The sequence below is a fragment of the Microdochium trichocladiopsis genome, assembly GCF_020744255.1.
Source record: "Microdochium trichocladiopsis strain MPI-CAGE-CH-0230 chromosome Unknown B0I36scaffold_4, whole genome shotgun sequence".
Taxonomy (NCBI): Eukaryota; Fungi; Ascomycota; class Sordariomycetes; order Xylariales; family Microdochiaceae; genus Microdochium; species Microdochium trichocladiopsis.
In genome coordinates, this window is record NW_025763547.1 from 2,161,685 (window position 1) to 2,185,303 (window position 23,619).

A 23,619-nucleotide genomic window follows, 5' to 3' on the forward strand; every position below is an offset into this window, starting at 1 on the left:
TCCTGGCACACTGGTACAAAAAGCAAACATTGTCCAGATCATGACTGTGAAGTGGGAAGAAATGAGTCCGATATCGCAGGCTGCCCATTTTGTGATTTCGTTTCTGAGCAAAACACTGCCCCACACTTTCGCTCGGCTCAACCATGCTTGTTCACACAAAAACCATTTGGGCAACGGCTAGCTGCAGCAAGATGAGGAGGAAAAGTGGACTATGCATACATGACTTCGTGCATCGTGAATATATTGGGTATATAACGTATAACATGTGCGGTGGGTCCGTATGAGCAAGAAGCAAAGGGACCAGATTCTAGTCTAAATAAAGGGTGGTCGTACATTTCAGGTCAGGCAGAGCGAAACAAGGCCTCGGCTGCAATGGTGGTTCGTGTGCGTGAGCCTGCGACTCCTCCCACCGCTGCTCTCCTCCGACGTCCATTCACCGAAACCATCCCGTCGCCGAAAGTGCTCACGTCGTTTTGCTGGAAACGCTCCTGGCCGACGGAGATCACCTTGATAGCGGTGCCGAGGCCGATGGCAATGCTCTGGCTGCCAACGCGGGCAACCGGCCCCAGGTTTGTGACAAAAAGGCGGCTGTCGTCTTCGTCATCTGAGCAGAGGGATGCCGTCTCCGCCAACTCCTGTCTTCCGAGGTAGGAGAGCGCCCAAACTTCCCACTTGTCTTGTACTGGGGGATGGCCCGGGGGTTGGTGGAGGCTGCCGCGTCTCCGCCGTAGACCGTCCGCGCCGCCTCGGTAGCTGTGCTGCCCGGGGCATGGTTTCGTGGGTGCTTGCCGGCGAACGCCAGCGAGTAGACCTGAGGGCAACAGGTCCCATATACCAGGGTCCTTGACGAGTTTTCTCGACTCCCGGACTAGATCCCAATTACAACACTGACTTTCTGCAGAGGGTTGAGTAGCCTTGATGCAGAGAAGGTCGCCGTCTCGTGGTGGTAAATATGTATGCACAACGAGGTCTCGCGTATAGGCGTGTATATACGCCACAGTGAGACTGGTCAATCCCCTCGCGCCACACGCTGTCCTCCTCGCGCGTGGGAAATAGCTCTTGAGTGATTTGGGATAGACCGGATCGAGCTTGAATGAATGGATGGCCACATTCGTCTTCGCATGTACTAGGTCTGCTGATCGCGACCTGGCGACAAAGAATGCCGTGGCGTCCGACAGCGGAGTAATTGATAGCAGCTCTTGTTCATTACCTGGTGGCAAATTGATGCGCTGCGAGACCCACTGCGATCCCGACTTGCGAGCGCTATAGAGATGGCCCTTCCGAGTTGACATCATAAGGTACAGCACGTCTAAGATGAACCGTTAGCATACTTCGCCCAAAAGTGACAGCAATAATACTAGACTTACTGTCGTCGACCAGGGTGGCGACAGACGCTAACGTGCTGTCCTCTGTCAACATGAAACGGCCTGAGATCGCTTGCTCGCCTACCAGAATGGTTAAAGACCCATCTCGGCGGATCAGAAGCAGGGGCGGAATCCCGTCAGTCTCAGTCGTGCAGAAGAAGAACGCTTCTGGCTTGTGTCTGCAATCGTCAAGGTCGAGCGGTAACGCCCAGGTCTTATCGACTAGATTCCACAAAAGAACTCGAGTCGGGGTGAGCAGAGCTAGCCAATGAGACTCGTCATCTATGCACATGGACAAGACTTGAAAAGGTAGTCCTGCAGTATCGTTATTCTCAAGCAAGAGGGGATAGCTTGTGCCACCCTCCTTGACATCCCACACCCGTATCGCCCGGTCGAGCCCCATTGAAACAATTAGGCCATCGGTCGATGCGGTCAGCAGAGCAACATCCAGGACGTGGCCGCGATCAAGAGTCCGAACATGAAGCAGTCTGTCATATTCCTTGACATCGGTTCCGTTTTCTGCTAGCTCGTCGAAGAGCAGATAGTTCATGAGCAAGCGAACAGCAGCAGTGAGTAGCAAGACTGTGGCGACAAAGGGCGAGGATTGGTGGCGTGCGAAATCGTAGACGGCTGGGGGGAAGGGGCGCTCTTTGATAGAAGGCATGCGATCGGAGCCCTTCAGCACAAAGACCAGTGGCTCGTAGACCTTGGCAATATAACTGTGTGCGTGCGGTTTCACCACGTGAATAACCTCGCGAGCGGTCTCGTGGTCCTGTAGCCGCAGCCATGATGTTGGGCTTCTCGCCTGGTGGATGTCGACATGTAAGGAAGACTTCGACAGGACGGAATCTTGGTACTTGGAAGAAAAACGGCTGATGCGACCAAGCGTTTGGAGGATGGATTCGTTCTCGAAGAAGTGCCACTGTGCGATCAAGACGAAGCCAATCATAACGACAGTGCCCGCGATGCGAGTCGACATGGCAATCTTGCCCTGCAAAAGAGCATCGAACCAATTTTGGCGAGGCTGAGCATCGACCGATTGTCGACGTGTCTGTATCGAGGCCTTTGCAAGTGCATCACTGAGTTCCGTACGCCGCACATCCACACTAAGAACCGCAAGGAAGAAGGTCGATAGATAAAAAAAGTCAAAGATCAGCGCGATCGCAGCAAAGGTGCAAAAAGCTGACACTCCTGGTGATACGATCTGGGAGAGACCCCAAAGAATGAGCAAGTTCTGTATGACGCTGGCAAGAGCGACGTGGCTCGTTTCGCCGAAAGCGTGACCAATGCGGGCGCTGGTGCTGTCCTCAGAAGGGGTCATGATGACAGCGTTGATGAGTCTGAATATATTCTCCAGGCTGATAGAGAATACGACGACGGGATACGCCATGCGAGGTATCCTGGACAGGTCAATCTTGAATACCGCACAAACGGTAAAGCTTGAGACGATGGCAAGTACAATCTGGGCAATGACTGTGACCATCAGGCCAATTCTCGACTTGACGGCACGGAGTTTCGACAGACTGACGAGGAAGTAGATGAGCACGATGACATGTGTGATGCCCAGCATCACGGTGTCTTGTAACGACATCGGCCGGAACTGGAATTCGTAGAGCTGGCCGGCCTCGCTGCCAGGATAGACATGCCACTTGGTGGCCAACCGCTTTGTGATGGCGGCGGCCTGTTGCTGCCAGATACGAGCAATAGGTGAATCTCGCAGATGAATGAGGGTTATGACAAGCGCATCTGCCGCGACCAACCGGCGGTCCTCGAAGCGCTTGCCAGCAAAGACAATTGAGTGCCTCAGTGTTACGTTGACCGAGGTCGCCTGGGTTTTCCTCTCGTTCACAGTCGTAACGATATCACGGTCGTCCTGCACGTTCTGTGCCACTCCTGACCAGTACTGCAAAGGCGAGTGAAAGAACCATGATTGGTTCGTCAGCCCATTGACGATGTGGAACGAGTCGCGTTGCAGAGGCGTTAGTGAAGCAGCCATTGGATCCGGTCGCTCAATGACGTCTGCACCTAGTCGTGGGTTGAAGTGCTCGGTCGTGCCCAGAAGCTCGTTCTGTAATTCAAGCGCCCCGAGCAGCACATCCTTCTCCAAAGCTTGCATATAACTGCCGTGGACCCATATCGACCGCATGAAGACGTCTGGCTGCACGGAGGCCTTCCCTTGAAGTGGATGCGCATCGGTCCAGACATGGTGCGGCAGGTTCGAAGCGCCGTTGGTGTAGTCGTTTGTGTAGAGGAAAAAGATGGGGTATATCAGCACCGCCGCGACGGCGACTGATATCAACAGGATGGAGACGACATGACGGGCGACATATCTGCCATAGCGAGTGAAAGCCGCATGAAGCGGATGGGCCGGCGAGAGGACGGGCGCTTCGGTCGTACTAAAAGGAAAGGCAATGCAGTGTCAGCCTTGAGTCTCCATGCGTCGCAAAGACAGGCGGGTAGGGCTCAGCGAGGCGAAGACTTACCCTCTGAAGGGATAGAGGAGGTACCAAATCATTCTCTGAGCACTAGACCAGCTCGGGGTCTGCGCAGGACCCTTGAGCAAGGGTCTTGTGCCGGGCTGCGGCTATTCAGCGGGCGCGAGGGCGGTGGTGAACGGCAAGCCGGCTATGGCTCTGACGATGGGCAGAGCATGGCATGATATTCTTCGAGAGGTGCAGATGGCGCAGGACGGGGTGCGTGCGTGCGGGAGGGGAGCGAACTGGGCATTGTCGGCAGTCAAACGTGGGAGGATCTCCAACATTTAACCAGCGGCGGTGCAGGTGGCCCAGTCGCGGGCACTCAGCCAGGAGGACAGCTTTGACTGGGTCGCCGGCTGGGGCTATCGAGCGCGCCAAGTTTAAACGCTAGTTAGAGCGATGCGAGCAATGCTAGCCCGCAGACCCAGGCACACCACAGGGTCGGCCGAGACGTGCAGCCAGCGGCGACCGAAACCTGTCCCGCTGGAGGGCACTGCCGAGCACTATTGGCGCAGATTGTTGAGAGACCGGGCTGGGCGCAAAGGGGAGGGCCGTCGTTGGTGAACAAGCCGCTCGAGGAGGTGTGCAAAGCAAGCCCACGGGTTGTCAGACCGACATGACAAGAGACTGACGTTCTGACACGGGCGGGCTGGGCAGGACCCGCCGAACCTTAGGCATGTCAGCGCAGGCACGGGAAGCCGCGCTACAGGCGGCATCCCAAGCCGGGCGGCCAACCCTTGGGAAAGGAGGGGTTCGTCTCTCTTGCCAGGCCCTAGATCAGCGCCAGGACATGATTCCCCTGCAGTCCACCTTCTGGATTGTGTGGCTTGCATCTCGGGTCCGTGTTCGAGGCATGTGTGCGACACAGACCCCGACATTTGCAGATCCGCACGAGAGCCGACAACCCAGGACGAAATCGGACAGTCATGCACTGCAGCGCCCATAGTGTTTGTGGCGCCCAGCCGCGCAAAGTCTGTCAGGCCTAGGTCGCTGGGATGGCCGTGTCTCGATGTACTCAGCCAGGTCTGAGACTCGACTGCCACCACATTGGGGCGTTGCCGCCTCGCGCCTGTCATGTCTAAGAGCAGGCTCGTGCTTGCGACCAACCGGCAGTTCCTCGCGAGGCCCGACCATTTGGCGAGACTTGCATTCATGTCTCTGAGCCACGCGACACGCTAGCCTCAAGACATCGGCAGCTGTCTTCACATCCGCTTCGAAACCCTGGGTTATGCGGAGGCGCCACCATTTCTAGCCTGGATTCGCACCCATCCGCCGCCCAATGGCATCTACGACCTCGGGGAGGCGGCGGCGGCGCATGCCAGGCAGTCCCGACGCACGGGAAACGTGGCCCCCTTGTCCATGTCTCTGCCGTAGGTCCGACTTCCCAAAGCGGATCGGAACAGAGTGATTTTGTGTCGCGATCGTGACGCTGTTCTTCATCATGGATGCTCAGGAGAAGAAAGCATATCAATGGTTTGTTTCAGGCACATGTCAGTGGCTGCACGATCCCTGGGCCCCTAGCGACAGTCTGTTCATCAACTCCTATTCACGCCGCCTGTACTCAGATGACGATTGCCCCCCAGGCAGCACGGGTGGGAGATAATGTACTAGTCAGACCCGTGCCTGACAGAACGAAGGTTTGGAGCCTGGTTGACTCCAAAACGGCGGGCAAAGGGCCAGGTGCCGCCATCTCTAGGGTGATCCTGTCTTGTTAATCACAGCTCTGTGACTAGCTGCGCTATATGACTTTCGTGGGACATCACAATGTGCAGCCCCCAGCCTGGACCTCGCCTAGGCGACTGCATCCGCCCGTCGCGCGCCCTCAGCCTGCATCAGTCGGGACTGGGAATCCGATCCCGGTAGTGGTAGGATGGGTGATTAATATGCGCAGGCACGAGGATATGCTCTGCAGTAAATACTGGAGGGGGGTGCATGTGCGGGAGGAGCCGCCGCACGTTATTGACGACCATTGCCCGCACTAACGACACTGGCCGGGCCGGGCCTATCAAGTGACAGGTCGGACCGGTCTGAGGTCGCATTGAGGCTAACCTTGCGAGACTCTCCAGCTCTTCCACATACACTTTGACAACCGTGCGGGCCATGGCAGATCCGATAGCAGAGCTCATTGCCACCTACCATGAGCTCAACTCTAATGTCGTCCAAGAGCTCACAGAAGAGCCGAGCCCGCTCGAGTTCATGCGCCATGTAGCACGCAACACACCCTTCGTCGTGCGGCAGGGCGCGAGCAGTTGGCCCGCCGTAAAACAGTGGTCTGCAGCCTACCTCCGTGAAGCACTGGCAGGCCATCCCGTCAATGTCGCCGTCACCCCGTGCGGCAACGCCGATGCACCTACAGTGCTCGTCGGCGAAGATGGGAAGGACAGGCTGGTATTTGCAAAACCTCTGGAGGAGACTCAACCGTTTGAACAGCTCCTCGACTATGTAGCGGGGCAGCAGCTGGACCCGGAGAATGTCGAATTTGACGAGATCCGATATGCACAGACTCGTGAGTCGCCCTGCTGATGATGATGCACTACGGTCGAGGGCCAGGGCTTCGACATGCCACAGCTGGCTGACAACCTGCCTGCCACTGGACCGGACCACACAGAGAACGACAACCTTCGCCACGAGTATGTCTCCCTCTTTTCTCAAGTCCAGCGGGCCGTCCCCTTCGCCCGCATCGCCCTGCAGAACGACCCAGACGCCATAAACATGTGGGTGGGCAATTCACGATCTGTGACGGCCATGCACAAGGACAACTATGAGAACATCTATGTCCAGATTCGCGGGCAGAAGCACTTTGTCCTGCTTCCGCCACTCTGCCAGCCTTGTGTCAACGAGCAGGAGCTCGTGCCGGCCACATACGTGCGCGACCAGGCTACAACGACGGGGACAGAGGGTCAGTCTGCAGCCCCGCTGAGACTTGAAGTTGAAGAAGACGGGGACAAGGTGCCATTCGCGATATGGGACCCAGATCAGCCGGCGGACCACGCCACTACTTATTCTGGGCTCGCGGCGCCAATGAGAGTCACCTTGGACCCGGGGGATATGCTGTATCTGCCTGCAATGTGGTACGTGATGGCTGCGTCCCTCCAAATGGGCATGCCTTCTGTGTTTCAAGCCACTGACCAAACTCGATCACTATCAGGTACCACAAAGTATCTCAGTCCTGCGCTGAAGATGGCATATGCGTGGCCGTGAATTACTGGTCAGTACCATTTGCAAAGGGCCGCCCGTCATGCTCTGAGCCGCCCCATCCCTTCTGCACCCGAGAAACTCATCATCCGATGAGCTTGAGACACTGAACATTTGTTTCTCTCCAACAGGTATGACATGGAGTTCAGCGGCCCACAGTACCCGCTTGCCTCGTTTGTGCGTAATGTAAACCACCAGAGTATTAGGAGCACATCTGCGTAACGAGCAAGAGGTCAAAGTTTTTCTTTACTTTGGCCGTGCCTAGACAACGACTCTCCGACCCTTTGAATGCTATTGCAGCAATATCCCTTCGGTATTCAGACATCATGCAGTGAATGGATAGGAGTTCCTTCAAAGGCCCACGACAAAGATTGTCGAATATTCACATCATGAGCGAGGCTTCCACATTTCCGTCCGAGGAAAATCTCGATCGATTGAAAGCCTTAACCCTCGGGCCATGGACCTCTATAGCTATCATCCCGTACTCTGCGGACTTCATACAAGCCAGGAACTCCCGACAAAGACGAAAAGACGCATAACTTGAAGCATATAATTCAGAGTAATTCTCCGATCTTGAGTCTAACCACCCACCAAAATCATTCTACTCTAAGTGTGCCTTCCTCGCTTGCAAATCCGAATTCAAATACATTAATCAAACCTCCCGTATCCTGAGAGATCGCCGTCCGGCATCACTTCCGCGCAAGTCCCTTTCCGAGCAACTCACTCCCCACTTCTTGCACGAGTTTCTCCTCAGGGAACAACTTCTTCTTCGCCGTGACCGTGCCCTGCGCGTCCATCGCCCGCAGCAAATCCACAAGCTCGCCCTCCACAGGCATGCAGTACACGAGGTACCCCAGCGCGAGCAGCATCCCGTGCAGTGCCTCTTTGGACGACTCTTCCTGGCCAATGGCCTCGAGGACCGATGCCGCAAGCTCGACCTGGTCATCGTCGGGCAGTCCCGTCGGCGCGCCGCCCTCGCGAACATGCTGGTTGGCGGCCACGGCAATGTTGAACAACAGCGACGCGGACGCCACACGCACATTGTTGTGGCCATCGTCCAAGAAGCTCGTGGAGACGAGCTGCGTAAGTGCGCCGCGCAGCTTGGCATGCTGCATGATCTGGCTCGCGTACAGGTGGCTCGAGAACAGATTGCACGCCATCTGTAACGCCACAAGCCGTAGAGCGTACGGGCACTCGGCAGAGGAGGTGTCGTTGACAGTGTTAAGGATGGCCAGGACCGTCGCGTGCTCGGCCTCTTCAGCGAAATAACCGCTGAATCGTGGATCCACGAGGGCGCAGCGGAAAAGGTCCACAACGGTAAACAGCAGGTCTCGTGGCAGGTCAGTCGGAGCGCTCTGCATAAACTTCGAGAATGCCGGCATGTCCGGGAGGGTAGCCTCTGCGGGACCTTCTGCTGCCCGAGCGTCGATGAAGTGCTTGACGCCCTGGATCGCCGGGTCCTCGGCCCTCGCGCCCAGCTTTCCAAGGAGTTTCGACAGAGGTGGGATCTTGGTGTATAACTGTGGCTTGACACTGCTGTTTCCCGCGAAACTGGGCAGGTTCAGTGACTCGTGAGGATGCTTGGGGTGAGCCATGTGGGCGAGCAGCGGAATCGTGTCACGCAACCGGGAGGCATCGGCGCCAGACCATCTCTCTTGCTCTTTGCCATGGAGGAATGTGACGAAGGTCGGCGTGCCTCGGATTGAATATGCTTGTCCAATGTCCATTGCCTGCGAGACGTCGGTTTTAATCAAGGACACCTTGCTGCCCCATTGTGCGGCCAGCTCGTCATATAGCGGGTACATGGCCTTGCAGGGAGGGCATGTTACCGATGTGAAGAACACGACCGCGCTGCTCCTGCTTGCTTGCTGGAGAGCCTCGCTGAGTTCCTTCATGTTGCTGACAATTCGCACGGCTGGTGTAGGAGCATGACTTGCCCCGTTTGACACTGGAGCTACTCGTGATGGTCCGCCGTTGCTCTGTATGCCGAGGAGGCCGCCTTGCTGAGCTTTCCGAGCTTCAACCATTTGTGTCAACTGTGGCTGGAGCATTCGTCCAAACGGTGAGTCCAGCACCGCCTGTGGCATGTTGGCAATATGAGCGGGGATGCCTTTGCCCACGAGGAACGTAGAGAAGTCGTTGCTAAAGTTGTTGCAGTTGTGCCGGAAGAGGTCGTATGCTTGTGGCGTGAATATCTCTCTGAGTGACTCGAGATACTCGTTGATAACGTCCATGGGCAGATCCGTGCGACCAAGATGGATCCGCTCGAGAGGACGGCCCAGGTGCGAGGAGCCAGGTCTTATCACGTTGATACCGCCATCGTAGACGTATTCCTGGCCGCCCAACTCGATGGATGTGTGATATATGGCGTCGAGCTGGAACCCTAAGAAGCTCATCGACATCTGGCGGGCGAGACCGCCAGAGAGGTCGTACACGAGCAGATGGACATCCATCTGGTCACGTTGATGGCGCCTGCTTGTGAGTCCCTGCTATCGGAGAGTGATCCCAGTTGATCTGGACTGATGCGGCACCGGGTCAAACTACCAATAGGTGGGTGGGGCTACTGTTCGGCGGGATTGATGGACAGAATATGAGGGCGAATTTGAATGTGGTAAGTCTTTCAAGTGATCGACCGTAACTGCGCAGAGATAACATCAAAAGGAGGAGACGTGGATGTGCCCGAGGAAGGCGAGTGTGTATTTACTGTCTATGTCTGTGCGGATTCTGCAATATTCCAACAAGGCAGCGATGTGTCGTCAGCGGGAAGTCGGCGTATTAGCGGACTTAATATGCTGGGACGAGTTGCACTGACACTGAGACAGGAGGGAGGCAAGCACCTAGCTCACATGGTTGGTGGCGGAACGCCTCACGTGGCTGGCGCGCACTTCCACGCAGCCTCCCAGGGCTGGCAGTGACGAGACCGTGCGTAAAAGTACTGTGCTACCACATTAGACACTGTGTACTGGTATAATCCAGACAAGGATGCGGCCTACTTTTTGGCCACTTGAGTAAAGGGGGCTCGGCTTCCAGGACAGGGATTGGCCTTGGTTGCGGCTCGCATTTCAGAAGCCCAAGATTGCTGCGATCTGTTACTTGCCGGCTCGAATTTCGTGGACACTCCCAATTTCCATCTCGCCCTTGTTACGCCTCTCCTGTCGACAATTGTTTTCTGTCACCCGGGTCCTGTCTCACCTGAACCCTCTTGACCCACGCCGCATTCCCTCGCTTCGACTCGTCGTCTGCTATCCAGACTTTCCGCCCTTTACGACCGACACCTGCCCAAGCCAGAAACCTTAATCCGCAGCACTCTCCAGGAGTGTTCCCCCACTGCGAAAACACACCCACACTTGTGATACCCGATCGATGCGGCGCGTCTAGGGGTTATGAGGAGAACATCGGTATCGCTCCCTACGAAGCAAGTCCATCGCGACCCGTACGAGAAGCGCAACCGCTACGGCTCCGGCCAGAACACAGGCATCCTGGAGAAACTACAGGCCAGCTGGATGAATCAGTCCCAGAAGGCCAGGTGGCTGAAGACCACGTCCATCGTGGTCTTCCTGGTCTTCCTCTTCTACTTCCTGTCGCCGAAAGGTGCAACTGTCTACTCTGGAGGTACGTCGTCCCGCTTGGCGTCCTGCCACGGGCGAAGAGCTCGTGTGTGGACGAGGCTGTCGTGGCTAACGTGTTCTGTGACCTTGTGCAGGCGGTCAAGTCCCATCGGACTCGAGCTATGGAACAACCAAGTGCCAGAAGTCATACTCGCGTGACAAGCCGATTGTCCAGTATGTCTTGATGGTTGATGCGGGCAGCACCGGCTCTCGCATCCATGTCTACAAGTTCAACAACTGCGGTCCCACCCCTGAACTCGAGCATGAAGAATTCAAGATGACGGAGAAGAGTGTTGGAGGGCTCAGTGCGTACAAGAACGACCCCATCGCTGCGGCCAAGACCCTCGACCCGCTCATGGCAGTCGCCATGAGCACTGTCCCGGACGCCCTCAAGGGCTGCTCGCCTATTGCTGTCAAGGCCACGGCCGGTCTCCGCATGGTTGGTAACGAAGCAAGCATCAAGATCCTTGATGCTGTTCGTTCTCATCTTGAAAACGACTATCCTTTCCCCGTGGTCTCCAAGGAGGAGAACGGCGTGGCGATCATGGACGGCTCCGATGAGGGTGTCTTTGCCTGGATCACGACAAACTACCTCCTCGGCAAGATTGGCGGTCCGGATCAGAGCCCGACTGCTGCCACTTTTGACCTCGGCGGCGGCTCTACCCAGATTGTTTTCGAACCCACCTTCCCGAACCTGGCAGGCGGTGGCATGCCCGAGAAGCTGGCTGACGGCGACCACAAGTTCAACCTCAAGTTCGGTGGCCGCGAGTTTGTCCTCTATCAACACTCGCATCTCGGATACGGCCTCATGGCCGCCCGCAATGCGATCCACTTGACTCTTCTCCAGGATATCTACTCCGAAACCAAGAGCAAGGCTTTCCTGGACAAGCCCATTGTGAACCCCTGTATCAATGCTGGACAGAGTGCCAAGGTCAAGGTCGATCTTGGCGAAGGGGACAGCCCTCTCGGTAGCGGCAAGGTCGAACTGACTATGAAAGGCCCGGCCACTCCCGCTCCGGCTCAGTGCCGTGCTCTTGCCGAGCGGATTCTGTACAAGGATGCCGAGTGCAAGCTCGCTCCTTGCTCGTTCAATGGTGTCCACCAGCCCTCGCTCGCAAAGACTTTTGCAAGGGAGGACCTCTACATTTTCTCCTTCTTCTTCGACCGTACCAAGGAGCTTGGCATGCCTGACTCCTTCACCCTCCGGGAGCTGCACGACCTCGCCAATACCGTCTGCAGCGGAGAGGAGGCTTGGGGAGTCTTTGGTTCTGTGCCAGGTGCGCTCTCAGCGCTCAAGGACCGTGGCGAGTACTGCCTTGATCTCAACTTCATGGTTGGTCTTCTGCACACTGGCTACGACATGCCCATTGAGCGTGAGGTCAAGATTGCCAAGAAGATCAAGGGCAACGAGCTTGGCTGGTGTCTTGGTGCCAGGTAAGAATTGCTCTCATCCAACTTTTGCCGCTCTCACTTGCTGACCATTAATTTGCACAGTCTGCCTCTCCTAGCTAAGAACTCTGGATGGTCGTGCAAGGTGTCGGAGATCCACTAGACGACAGCCCGGCCATTTCACGAGGGATGAAAAGAACAAACGACGCATTTGCATTGACTTATTTACAAGACATGATAGAGCTTTGGTAATAGATGTCGCGATTCTGACATTGACAAGGTTGGGAGTGGGTGCCCAGGTGGCAGGCGTTCCGGATCGGTTCTGCACCGGCATCAGATTCTTGGGCATGGGAAACGAGCATTTCCAGTGGCGATGGATTCACCCTGGGTACAAACATTTTGGGGGATTCGGCAGGCACGTTGAAAGGTGCTGTACCAATAAATATTTTCCATCAGGCCATTATGAGCCCGATATCATTTCTGGCATACTCTAGATACAATGACTTGACTTGAAGTCGAAAATGACGTGTGAGTTGGTGGTGTACTATGAATTGGGTTGTGCAGGCTGAGACATGCTAGGCTACCAGTCTAGACATCGGGACAACCGATCATGCAACATACAAGTCCAACCAACCCAGGCACAACCGCGCTTCGATTCGCACCACATGAAGCCGAGTGAGAGCATCACCAACTCGTCGCGACAAATCGGACAGGAAATGCAACACGCTCGAGATCGTCTTCGCTCAGACTCGGCCAATGAATGGATCTGGCGGTGGCCCCCCTGCCCCGGCCTGTCTGTGTTGGGCCCATGATTGAGTTGCACTGGTTGCCAGCTCAACGTGCTGGTGCCAGCGCAGAGTAAACACGATGCCCCACTCTGATTGGCCAGCGCCGTCCACGATCCTCCGCTTCGGCATCGACCACCACTACCAGCGTTACCGCTACATCATTGACGACATCTGCTCTGATCTGCTCGATCTGGGACTGGCAATCCTTGTGCAGAACCGCCAGCTTCCCTCGTGTCCGCAGAGATCCTCAGTGGCAGTACTGCTCTCCCACCAGACAACAGCACAGACCCCGCGTCCACCGCCGCTGCGTACGAGCAGCAACGCAACCATGCACGCTATCATGCGCTCGTCGGCGTCGACGCCGTCCCTTCGCTCGCGAGATGGGACACTGCCGCAGCACCTGAGGGTGGACAATGGAGGCAATGTCAGAGTCGTCGTTCGTGTGCGGGCTTTTCTACCCAGGGGTGAGTACATTGACGCCCGCCTCGCTCGCTCGGAGCAGCTCCCAAGTTTGCAGGCATGCGGAACAAACAAAAGCATTTGCTGACATGTCGGCCAACACGGGAACAGAGACCAAAAGAGACGCAGAGTGCCTCATCAGCATGGACCCAATCACACAAAAGACGACACTCCACGTCCCCGACGACAACGATCCAGCCAATGCTCGTGCGAAGAGCAGAAAAGTGATCGAGGAGAAGTCATTCACATTTGACAATTCGTTTTGGAGCCACGACACAAAGGACAAGCACTATGCTCACCAGGAAGACGTCTACAACAGCCTGGGCGAGGAATTCCTCGACCACAACTTTGAAGGCTACCACACGTGCATCTTCGCCTACGGCCAGACTGGCTCGGGAAAGTCGTACACCATGATGGGCACGCCAGACCAGCCAGGACTGATCCCCAGGACCTGCGAGGACTTGTTCCAGCGGATCGAGCAGGCGCAGGACGAGACGCCAAACATTTCCTACCACGTCCGCGCCTCGTACTTTGAGGTCTACAACGAACACGTCCGGGACCTCCTCGTGCCGGTGGTGCCCAACCAGCCGCCGTACTACTTGAAGATCCGCGAGTCCCCGACCGAGGGGCCCTACGTCAAGGACCTGACTGACGTACCCGTGAGGAATCTCAACGAGATCTTGCGGTACATGAAGGCTGGCGATGCGAACCGGACAGTGGCGAGCACGAAGATGAACGACACCAGTAGTCGAAGTCATGCCGTCTTCACCATCATGCTGAAGCAGATCCACCACGACATGGAGACGGACGAGACTACCGAGAGAAGTTCTCGCATCCGGCTGGTCGATCTTGCAGGAAGCGAGCGTGCAAAGTCGACCGAGGCAACGGGGGCGAGACTCAGAGAAGGTAGCAACATCAACAAGTCTCTGACCACACTGGGGCGAGTCATTGCCGCGTTGGCGGATCCCAAGGCCAGCCGGCCCGGCAAACGCAGCAGGGATATCGTCCCGTACAGAGACTCCATCTTGACGTGGCTGCTGAAGGACTCCCTGGGCGGCAACAGCAAGACAGCCATGATTGCATGCATCTCGCCATCAGATTACGAGGAGACGCTGTCCACGCTGCGCTACGCGGACCAGGCCAAGCGCATCCGCACCCGTGCCGTGGTCAACCAGGATCACATCAGCACGGCCGAGCGCGATGCCCAGATTGCTGCCATGGCCGAGGAGATCCGGATCCTGCAGCTGTCCGTGTCTGATTCGCGCCGGAGGGAGAAGGAGACGCTCGAAAGCGAGGAGCGGCTCGAGGAGTACCAGAACCGCGTCGTCGCGATGCAGCGCAAGATGGAGGAGCGCAGCCTCGTCGCTGAAGGCAAAATCCGGTCCCTGCAAACGGAGAATGAGGCGCTCCGGCTGCATCTCAAGCTCGCGCTCGACAGCCTCAAGAACCCGATTCCAGCAGTCCGCTTTGCGCCGTCCACGACGGCTGGAGATGACAGTGGACTCGAGGAAGGCGATCCTGACCAGGCTGACGCCGACAAGGAGAATGCCCAGGAAGCCGGCATGGATGGGCTCGTGAACAAGAAAGCGCGCGGCACCAGCGACAGCGACCCCGCCGCTGGCATGCAACATGACAAGGAGAATATCCAGGCAGCAGAAGATGAGGACCACGACGACGGGTACTCGTCCGGCGGCTACGACGACGACGACAACGACGACCACCACAATGACATGCAGGACTACATGCAGGAACTGCTCAGCGACCTGACCATGTTCCGGCGCAAGATTGGTGACGACAAAGGGCGGTTCCTGGTGAGCAGGGAGGACAGCACGGCACGAACACCACTTGCTGAGCGGAAGAGCCTAGTCAATATCTGAGGCAGACCCTCTCAATCTCCCTCTCGACAGGTCTTTGTGTCGGTTTCACCAGACGACTGCGAGTCTAGGAAGCACGGCAGAAACTTCCTGTTCCTGGGCTGCAGGATTTCTCGACCCAGCGTAGTTAGTCCTGCCACTGTGTGTGTGTCAAAGTTCTGCTGACGAGTACGACCAAGCCCTGCCTGGACTGTTCTTGGTTGGCGCGAAATTTTCTTTCTTGTTCTTTTTCTCATAGTGTTTGCAAGCGGGCAGGGAGGCGTTTGGTATTATGATGGGGGCCTCTGACCTTATTTCATTTCGGAGGGTTCTTAGTTGCTCGACAAGTATAGCAAACTGAATGACATGCCTCCTTTCCGAGCGTCGCTCTTCCTGTGTGACTTTGCAATGCGCCACCTTGGGTCCTGACTTGAGAGATTTTATGACTCTTGCATAGGCAGCCCTGGTTATACATGAGCGAGATATGTAGTACAGCGATATGCGAAAGGCGACGATGCAACAACGTATCACAACGTGAGATCTGGATGAAGCTCGCGTTGCCCGTTCTTAGAATAATGAATACTAACTATTATGAAAGTCGCCGACCATTATGCCAATACTCGTTCCGAGGACCAGATCGTGCTTTGCGGCGTCACACTGAGCCAATGTACATGCAAGATGTTCTAGAGTAAGCACATTACCGCCCAGCCGTCAAGCTCAACCAGGACTTGCCCGGGAATCGGAGCAACATTCTAATCATACAGGCGGGCTGACCATGCCCAACACATCCTCAATTACATCCTCAGGGCCAACGCCGTCAAGCAGTGCCGTGACGGCGGACAGGTCACTGCCCCACTGCATGCTGCGCTCGTCCTCGGGCGCCACGATGTGGATGCGGTGCAGGTATATCTTCCTCGCGGCGAGCGCGACAATGGCGGGCGTGGCGTAGTCGAGCCCGTGCAAGCTGGCGAGGCTGCGCACGAGCATGTCAAAGTGCTGCGTAGCTTGCGGCTGGACGCCCCCGCTCACAGCACGGTGCATGCGCAGGAACGAGATGATGTTCATCTGGTAGCGCAGCACCTCGATGTCGACGCTGACGGTGGCGGCTCTCCCGGCCAAGGCGGCGATGTCGTGGCTCCCGAAGAGCGGTGTGTGTGCTGGCGTCCGTGGCACCAAGTACTTTCGGGGCATTGTTCCGTGGCGCCTAGTGCCGACGGAGCTGCGGCGTCTGACCACGCTGTCTTCGCTCGCGAGACTGTGCGTGTCGCTTGTGGTGAATGAATCGGACCGGTCGTCTATATCCGGTTCGGTCCGTCCTCGATCTTGCTGTGAGAACCGAGAGTCGTCATCCTCGGTCACTTCATCGTCCTCGGTGTCCTCCGCCTCTTCGAGTCGAGGGAACCCATCTTCCGCATCATGCCAGTGCGCAATGTAGAAGTAGTTGTTCAGGTGTGGTGTGAGCCGCGCAGCGCCACCGCTCTCAGCACCAAGCACGGCGATCAGCAGGAACACTTTGGGTGCAGCCTGGACACTAGTGTGTGTGAAGATGCGGCGGGTTCGCAGGAGCTCGAGGCACTGAATCTGGACGGCCTTGGGGGCGTGATCAAGATCCTTGGCAAGGATCACATTCGCTATGCCTAACGGTGGTTGACCTGGTGTGGACGGACTAACCGGGCCGTGCCTTGCGGCATCAGTGCCAGATGGCTGCGAGAAGTGTGAGGGCACGCCCTGTTGTCGGTGGTTGGTGCGATGGCTCGAAAAGTATGAGTCGCTGGCCGCAGCAGCTGTTCGTGAGGTGACGGGCGAGTTGGCGTGCGAAGCAGGGGCGGCATCGGTAGGCTGGGGAACGAGGAGCGCGGCTGCGAGATCGTCGAGGGTGGTCCGTGGGGTGCAGTGGACAACGGCCGAGGTCAAGCCAAACGCGTCGGCGGCGACGAGCTGCAGCTCTGCGACGAGGTCGTCGAGGGCGTCTGGCTCGGTGCTGACGATGCAGTGTTGGCGGTCGACGAGGCAGAGGAGAGCGGCAAGGTCGAGGTCGCCTAGCTGGTGGACCTTGTGCAGGAGCTCCTCATCCGCCATTGAAACCTGCTTCTGCTCGCTGGGCCATCAGGGAAACATCTGGGCGTGTCGGCGGTGGTGTGGGCCTGTGGTTGTGCAAGATGAAGGAACGAGGTTGTTGTTGGTGTTGTTTTTGTTGGCGGTGGTGGTGGTGCATCATCATCGACAGGGGCAAGTGCAACATGATGAGCACGAGGACCCACACTCCAGTCGAGGCCACAATCTGGAGAACCGGACAGGGGGGCTGCCGCTTGCCTCTATCAGCGACTTCACCACCACCAATTCAGTCTTTCTACCGAGCATGAATGTATACGTTATCAACACATTGCAGGCGTCAATCACAGTAAGGCGTGCATCCTTCCATGCAGTAGAACTCAAAAGCCAAGCTCACTGGTAACTACTATACACAGGCGAAACGAAAAGCTTTTCAGGTCCTGGGTCTCAAGCTCCATCAATGTCCAGGCTGAAAGGAGCTCCCTCCCCATGACAAGCATTCCTACTCCAGCGCCTTGATCAAATAATCCTTGAGGGGATTGTGGTCACTGATTTGTGCCAGCTGAGCGTTCCGGACCACGTCGAGATGGGCATCGCGATATGCGGCAGCAAACTCATGGCTGCTCTCAAGGTCTGGCAAGCCAAGTACGGCTTGTAGCAGACGAGCCTCGCCATCACCACTGCCACTGCCAGCGAGTGGATTGCCCCAGGGTGTAGCCTCGCAGATACACTTCGCCCAATCGCCACTGTCTGGGGTCTTGAACTTGGGCGGCGGCGGCAAGACGCCGTCGAGCAGATATGCCCGGATATGTGCCACCGTGCAGCTCGACACGCATGATATGGTACAGTGTCCCTCAGCCCACTGCTCGACAATGCTAGCATTGGCAAACCTGCGCGTCATCTTCAGAGCCGCGTGCAAGGGAGTTACCGGATCAAGCATGTTGGAGAGGAACAGCAGCGGAAACGACGTCACAATCGGCTTCGGCTTATGGGCCGGATGGTCGTCCCAACGCATGGGCGGGTCCTTGGCATCAATAGGCCAGTGATTGCAACCCATCATGATCCCAAGCCACTGCCACGATTTAATTCGGTCAGTAAGGCGTGCTTATACCAGCGGAAAAGCGAGCTGCTTGGAGACGTTGACGGAATCTGGTTCACAGAGAGCAACTTACAACATCAGAGAATTTCGAATACGACGACATTTCTTCAAATCGCTTCTGAAGCTCAGGGACAGTCTCGTTCAGCTGATGTGCAGCGATCCTTGTCAGCATACATGATGAACAACACGAGCAACGCCTCAGAGTAGCGATACACTCATTAGGGCCGCAGCAACCCACCTTGTATCTTTTGTCACTGCACATAACGGCCTTCTGTGCATCATTTACCGCAATCGGTATATCCTCTGCGTGGCAAAAAGCAGGCAGTCCGATGCCTGTCCCAGGAAAGAAGAGCTCGCGCTCCTGCATCAAGCTGTCAAGCATTTGTGCGATGAGCGGAAACATGGCGTTGGGCGAGTAAAGCGCCACGAAGAGGATCTGCTTGACGTCTCCGCTGCTTATCAAAATGGGCATACCGCCATCGTCGCCTGTTGGTATGGCCACTCGCGGCTCCTCGGCAAGCTCAGCAAGAAAGCTGTCCATACGGTTCCTGATGTCCTTGGCGCTAGTGTCACCGCGGCGAAACAAGGCGCACGACACGCCAGCTCTCAGACAGTAAGTGTAGAACGACTCGTAGATCTGATCAGCATCGCGGAGACTATCTGTCCACGCAGGAGCGACATAATGGTCTGCGTCAACGACGCCGTCAAGCATGACACGCCCGACTTTGTCAGGAAACATGGAGGCGAAGGTGGCGCCGAGCAGGGTGCCGTAGCTGAAACCCCAGTATACCAGCTTACCCTTTGTGCTCGACGGATCTTGATTGTCGCCGCCGTCATGGCTTGCATGGTTCTCGTTCTGCGCGATCTCGTCATCGGTCTGGCTACCACTTCGCCACTCATCCCATGCATGAATTATGGAGAGCATATCCCTTGCCACGTTTGGCGTATTTGCATACTTGAAGATGCTGTCGTCGCCATCATACTCCGCAGCCTTGCCGCAAAGCCGACCCACTGCCTTCGCGCGCACATTGTGTTTGCCAAGCGCAGCATTTGTAGAGTTGATGATTCCGATCTCATGGCCAGAAAGATCCCATGCAATGCGGTTCAGCAAGCCTTGGTTGCGGCGAGTAACAGCACCGCCATTGTCCGTGTGGACTTCGAAGCAGTCCGCTCCCGGCGTGGTTGCGCCAACGCCGCGAGGGTCGCTGAGTTTGCGGTGATTAGCAAGGGACTTCTTAGTGATCAACAACCCTGAGAAGCGAGAACTCACAACCCAATGACGTCGTGCTTTCCACCGATCAAGCCTCGAATGACGCCCCCAAAAGGTCCCGCGGCAAACGAAGCGCCACTTCCGCCCGGACCACCAGGGTTGATCAGCATAGGCGACTCCGAAAACGAAGCAGGGTCGTCGAGATCACGGTCTTCCGAAGATGGCACCATAACCATGGCAATATGAACTTTGGGATGATCCTTGGAGGCAGCTATCGGGGATTCCAACGACGACTTCAGAGGGCGATGATAGTCCATCGGCACCGTCAACCGAGTGCAGAAGTATGCTGGGTCGATTGAGGTCGGGCACCGGTGCCACTTCAGTTTCTCGCTCGGAGTGATCTGATTCTGGGTTAGATAAATCGACATGAAATCCAGTTATGCAGAGAAATGTGATTGCCGAATGGCTGAGCTGGAAGGGAATTGTGCCTACATCATCCCAATCAATGTTCGTGCCATTCTGCTTGGCCACGCTGCCACTGTGCTCACTGCCACCATCCCCGCTTGAGGCTCGAAAATATCCATGGCGGCCAAGCAGGTCACCACCGCCGCGTGCCGCAAATTGAATTGACAAGACAACAGCAATCATGCCCAGCGCGAACCAGAACCGAGCCGCTTGTGGCGCGAACCGCGGCCCCCAGGAACAAGCGTATGCATCTGAACGGCGTTCAGGGACGAACAAGGCTGTGTCCTTGTCGTGCTCCGGCTGCAGGCACCGGAGTTGTCGTTTCTCCTCATGTTCGATCAAGGTCGAAGGGGGATGTTGTTCTTCTACCGGAGCAGGAGGAGCTGGCGAGGCAGCCGCTGGTGGGGGCGGCGTCATCCATGCCTCAGTGTTGTGTGGCGACAGAGGCGAGTGCTCCATTGTTGCGATGCATCAAGCCAGCTGGGAGTTTTATGGCGTCAGAAATGCAGCTCAATGAAGTTGACGGGCATTAGGAGAAGGTGAATATGCTGGCCGTTGTCCTACGAGTCCGCAATGGAGACGAGGCGTGTTCTGTCGCAGTAAAGGCTTTGAGAGTGAAGCAGACGATTAGACTGGACCATTGACTTCAAGTGGAACACCCTTCTCGTCGTTTGAAGCTGGGGAACGAGGTCATGAGCGCTTTATCCTGGTCAAATTGCATTTTCAACAAGGACCTGCTGTTGCCTGCCGGCCTGCCTCCCTGCCTTCCTCCGCTGGCCCTTTCCCCTCAGTCTCCGCACCTACCTTCCTTCCTGCCTGATGCAGGTCGCTGACCAGCAGGGTTTCTCTCCAAGACATTGTGTTGGCTTAGCCCTGCTGTAGCCCGGATCGTTTGAGCCGGGCCGGCGCCAAGCGGCCGCTGGACAAGGATGATTGGGGGACCTGACGACACTGGCTGTGAGCCTGCGGGTGCCAGCCTCTCCCCGCATGCGGCCAGTCAATCAGAACTCGGTGCTGATGGATTAAATGTGCGCCAGCTCTAGTCTTAGTGGCCCGTTGTAAAGTCAGAAATGTGACGGCTACTCTAAGTGCTCGAGGTGTAAATACTTACACAAGTACTGGATGGCTGCACATGCACATGCACAAACCCCGCCTCTAGAGTCTGAACTAGAGAGTGACGCCATACGGTCCGTCGTGTGTATGGCAGATGCCGCTTGTCCGACAATCTAGTCTGTATGCAAGGCAAAGTGGGATCATTTTTCACGGGCAATGCCGAGTCAGGTTTGGATTCACTACACTGTGTAGTACTCAGCTGTCCCACTTCGCGAACCCCTCATTCTTCTGCTTCTGCCGCGTGTTCCAGCCCAGCTTGCCACTAATGCTGTTGATCCAGTCCTCGCTCCTCCGGCCGTGCGGCTGCACTGTCGCAAAGGGAAACCGGCTGGCGCTGATGGTCACGTAGTCGCCGGGCTTGAGCTCGATGCGCTCGCGTCCATCAAAGCTCGCCCAACTGTTCGTCCGCGCGTCGTACGGAACGCCAATCCGCAGCACGATCGTGTCGGGCAGAATGATGGGGCGGAAGGATAAAGTGTGGGGGCAGATGGACGTCACAAGCATCACGGGGTTCTCGGGATGGCACAGAGAGCCTCCTGCTGCCAGGTTGTATGCCGTAGAGCCTGTTGGTGTGGAAACGCAGACACCGTCGGCAAGAACGGATGTGAAGTGCTCGTCATCTCCAAAGATCTCAGTGTACGACATTGCTGTGTGAAGAGAGTAAATGGTTAGCATGGGAACCGGTTGAGGTAGTAGCGATTTTTCCTCAAGCAGAAAAGCGTAGACTTACTCGCATTCGGCCCCCGATCGACCACAATCTCGTTGAGGATCTCATATGTACCGTCGGGTTTGTGGGTATGCTCATCATCCTTCTCCTCGCCGATGAGCTCTTCGACGAGATCCCGCTTCACGTGCCCGTCTTCATCATCGTCATCGTCATGACTTGACGCAGACCCAACATTTCCGTTGCTGGCGCCGCTGTTATTCCCTGCTTCGACGGCTTTGCGCTTCGCCTGGCTTCTCATCACAGTCCCTTCAAATCTCAGGCGCAAACTGACGGTAACCCCCTGGGTGAATGATGTTGTCAGGATATCCTCATAGTCGCTAAAGTCGAATTTTGTCAAGAACCCCAAGCTCCCCAGCGCAAAGCTGAGCACCGGCGGGACAATGCGCTGGAAGAGCCAGCTCGCATAGAGCACCGTCCCATCGCCTCCGAGGGACAGTACAAAGTCAAACATGTGAGGCCGCGTGCGGCACATGTCCTCGGTCCAGAAGCGCAGCCGGCGGTCCAGCACGTCCCTGGGCGTGTCCTCGTCCATCTCGCCAGCCTCGATGTACTCGCGCCGCAGCTCGTCCAGCAGGCCCGACATGTCAAACTTCTTGTTGCCCTTGACGCTGTGCTCCACGTAGACGGTGTAGCGCACGTCCCGGTCCTTGCTGAGCAGCCACCGAGCCAGCTCGCGCGTCTTGTGCAGCAACTCCTGATCGTAGAGCTTGGTCAGGATGAACACGGTCCGCACCTTGAACTTGAGGCGCATGCTGCCCAGCCTCCTGCTGAGCTCGCGCACGCCCCACGCCATCTCGCTGAGCTGCTTCTTGGTCAGGAGTCGGCTGTGTAAGCCATCATGGTTCTTGGAAGCCGCGAGATCTAGCTCCGAACGGGATTTTGCGAGCTCGTTCTTCCACGAGCTCTGGTCGATCTGGCCGCCAGCCTCGTCCATGCTACTGCTCTCTGACCCCTCGCGATGAAGGCTGGACGGCCCCTTGTTTGTGCCCTTGGGCTCGACATAGCGGTTCAGGCCAAGATCTGCCGTAGCATCTTGCGGCTCGGTGTCGCGACCTGGAGCTTGCCGATTGTTCTTTGCGTGGTGGGGGAAGTGGGGTTTCTCGCTATCTGATGGTGGTCTATGGCTCTCGAGGAACTGGTGGACTAGACATTGTGTCTTCTTTGTAGTAGTAGGGATCTGTGGCATGACGGCGGTGGCTGCGGCGAGCGAGCTCTTGCGGCGATGAGGGTTGTTGGACTCAAAGGTGACCTGTGGTTGTGGTTCGAGTTAGTGACGGAGGCGGGGAGGATCAGGAACAAGAGGACTGGCGGGTCAGGCTTATATACGCACTTCGAACGGCTTCGTATCCTCGTCGCTTGCGCTCTCTGGCTGGTCTTCATAGTGGACATGCTTCTCGGCACGATCGTCGGCACGCTCGTCTGCGCTCGGGGCGCCGTTGGCTGCCATGGTGATGCGCCGTGCTTCGTGGTTCGCCGGCAGAGGCTGTGTGAGGGTCGCAATGGGTCGACGATGCGCTATGACATTCGATGGGAGCGAGTGAGTTTCCGCAGATCTCGAGCAGTCTATGTCTTCAGCATGCCACGCCTGCGCAGCAAGTTGATCTTGGAAGTACGTGATAATGACGATCGATGGTGGGGGTTTTGGTCGCTGCCCTCTGCGAGCTCTGTGGGGCAGATATGGCGGGAGTGGAGCTGCCTCAGTCAGCAACAAGGCCAAACCGCGAGTTCGCACTGCAACAAAGTCTGTTTTGCCGAGAGCCTAGGCGTCTGTGAAGAGGACACGTAGTTCTCAGCTCGGCAGATCCGTCTTCACCACTTCG

At 56.7% G+C, this 23,619-nt stretch overlaps 8 protein-coding genes across 8 annotated transcripts; 3 read left to right on the top strand and 5 right to left on the bottom strand.

The window, feature by feature from the left end:
* Positions 1–167: 167 nt before the first annotated feature.
* B0I36DRAFT_321011 (sterol-sensing domain of SREBP cleavage-activation-domain-containing protein) lies at positions 168–4,072 on the bottom strand. The gene is made up of 3 exons (XM_046153632.1): positions 3,848–4,072; positions 1,368–3,760; positions 168–1,309 (listed from the first exon to the last, which is right to left on the bottom strand). The coding sequence occupies exons 1-3, from the start codon at positions 3,877–3,879 to the stop codon at positions 342–344; spliced, it is 3,393 nt and encodes a 1,130-aa protein (XP_046014062.1). The 5' UTR covers positions 3,880–4,072; the 3' UTR covers positions 168–341.
* A 1,690-nt stretch (positions 4,073–5,762) lies between these two features.
* B0I36DRAFT_106398 (phospholipase A2) lies at positions 5,763–7,492 on the top strand. The gene is made up of 4 exons (XM_046147805.1): positions 5,763–6,347; positions 6,450–6,912; positions 6,990–7,049; positions 7,168–7,492. The coding sequence occupies exons 1-4, from the start codon at positions 5,942–5,944 to the stop codon at positions 7,256–7,258; spliced, it is 1,020 nt and encodes a 339-aa protein (XP_046014063.1). The 5' UTR covers positions 5,763–5,941; the 3' UTR covers positions 7,259–7,492.
* A 233-nt stretch (positions 7,493–7,725) lies between these two features.
* Positions 7,726–9,489, bottom strand: B0I36DRAFT_240661 (thioredoxin; the record flags this gene model as incomplete). The annotated part of the gene is made up of 1 exon (XM_046149777.1): positions 7,726–9,489. One exon carries the CDS (start codon positions 9,487–9,489, stop codon positions 7,726–7,728), a length of 1,764 nt encoding a protein of 587 aa, XP_046014064.1.
* A 603-nt stretch (positions 9,490–10,092) lies between these two features.
* On the top strand, positions 10,093–12,565 carry B0I36DRAFT_421860 (nucleoside phosphatase family-domain-containing protein). Its single transcript, XM_046162191.1, has 3 exons — positions 10,093–10,648; positions 10,740–12,078; positions 12,139–12,565. Exons 1-3 carry the CDS (start codon positions 10,420–10,422, stop codon positions 12,194–12,196), a joined length of 1,626 nt encoding a protein of 541 aa, XP_046014065.1. The 5' UTR covers positions 10,093–10,419; the 3' UTR covers positions 12,197–12,565.
* Positions 12,566–13,161: 596 nt separating this feature from the next.
* On the top strand, positions 13,162–15,157 carry B0I36DRAFT_240997 (kinesin motor domain-containing protein; the record flags this gene model as incomplete). Its single annotated transcript, XM_046149806.1, has 2 exons — positions 13,162–13,285; positions 13,392–15,157. The coding sequence occupies 2 exons, from the start codon at positions 13,162–13,164 to the stop codon at positions 15,155–15,157; spliced, it is 1,890 nt and encodes a 629-aa protein (XP_046014066.1).
* Positions 15,158–15,533: 376 nt separating this feature from the next.
* On the bottom strand, positions 15,534–17,428 carry B0I36DRAFT_321016 (uncharacterized protein). The gene has a single exon (XM_046153633.1). It carries the CDS (start codon positions 17,210–17,212, stop codon positions 15,890–15,892), a length of 1,323 nt encoding a protein of 440 aa, XP_046014067.1. The 5' UTR covers positions 17,213–17,428; the 3' UTR covers positions 15,534–15,889.
* B0I36DRAFT_321018 (TAP-like protein-domain-containing protein) lies at positions 17,416–20,727 on the bottom strand. The gene is made up of 5 exons (XM_046153634.1): positions 19,987–20,727; positions 19,555–19,895; positions 18,523–19,489; positions 18,358–18,429; positions 17,416–18,257 (listed from the first exon to the last, which is right to left on the bottom strand). The coding sequence occupies exons 1-5, from the start codon at positions 20,416–20,418 to the stop codon at positions 17,688–17,690; spliced, it is 2,382 nt and encodes a 793-aa protein (XP_046014068.1). The 5' UTR covers positions 20,419–20,727; the 3' UTR covers positions 17,416–17,687.
* A 309-nt stretch (positions 20,728–21,036) lies between these two features.
* B0I36DRAFT_321021 (ATP-NAD kinase) lies at positions 21,037–23,423 on the bottom strand. The gene is made up of 3 exons (XM_046153635.1): positions 23,130–23,423; positions 21,803–23,048; positions 21,037–21,719 (listed from the first exon to the last, which is right to left on the bottom strand). Exons 1-3 carry the CDS (start codon positions 23,244–23,246, stop codon positions 21,268–21,270), a joined length of 1,815 nt encoding a protein of 604 aa, XP_046014069.1. The 5' UTR covers positions 23,247–23,423; the 3' UTR covers positions 21,037–21,267.
* Between the last annotated feature and the right edge of the window lie 196 nt (positions 23,424–23,619).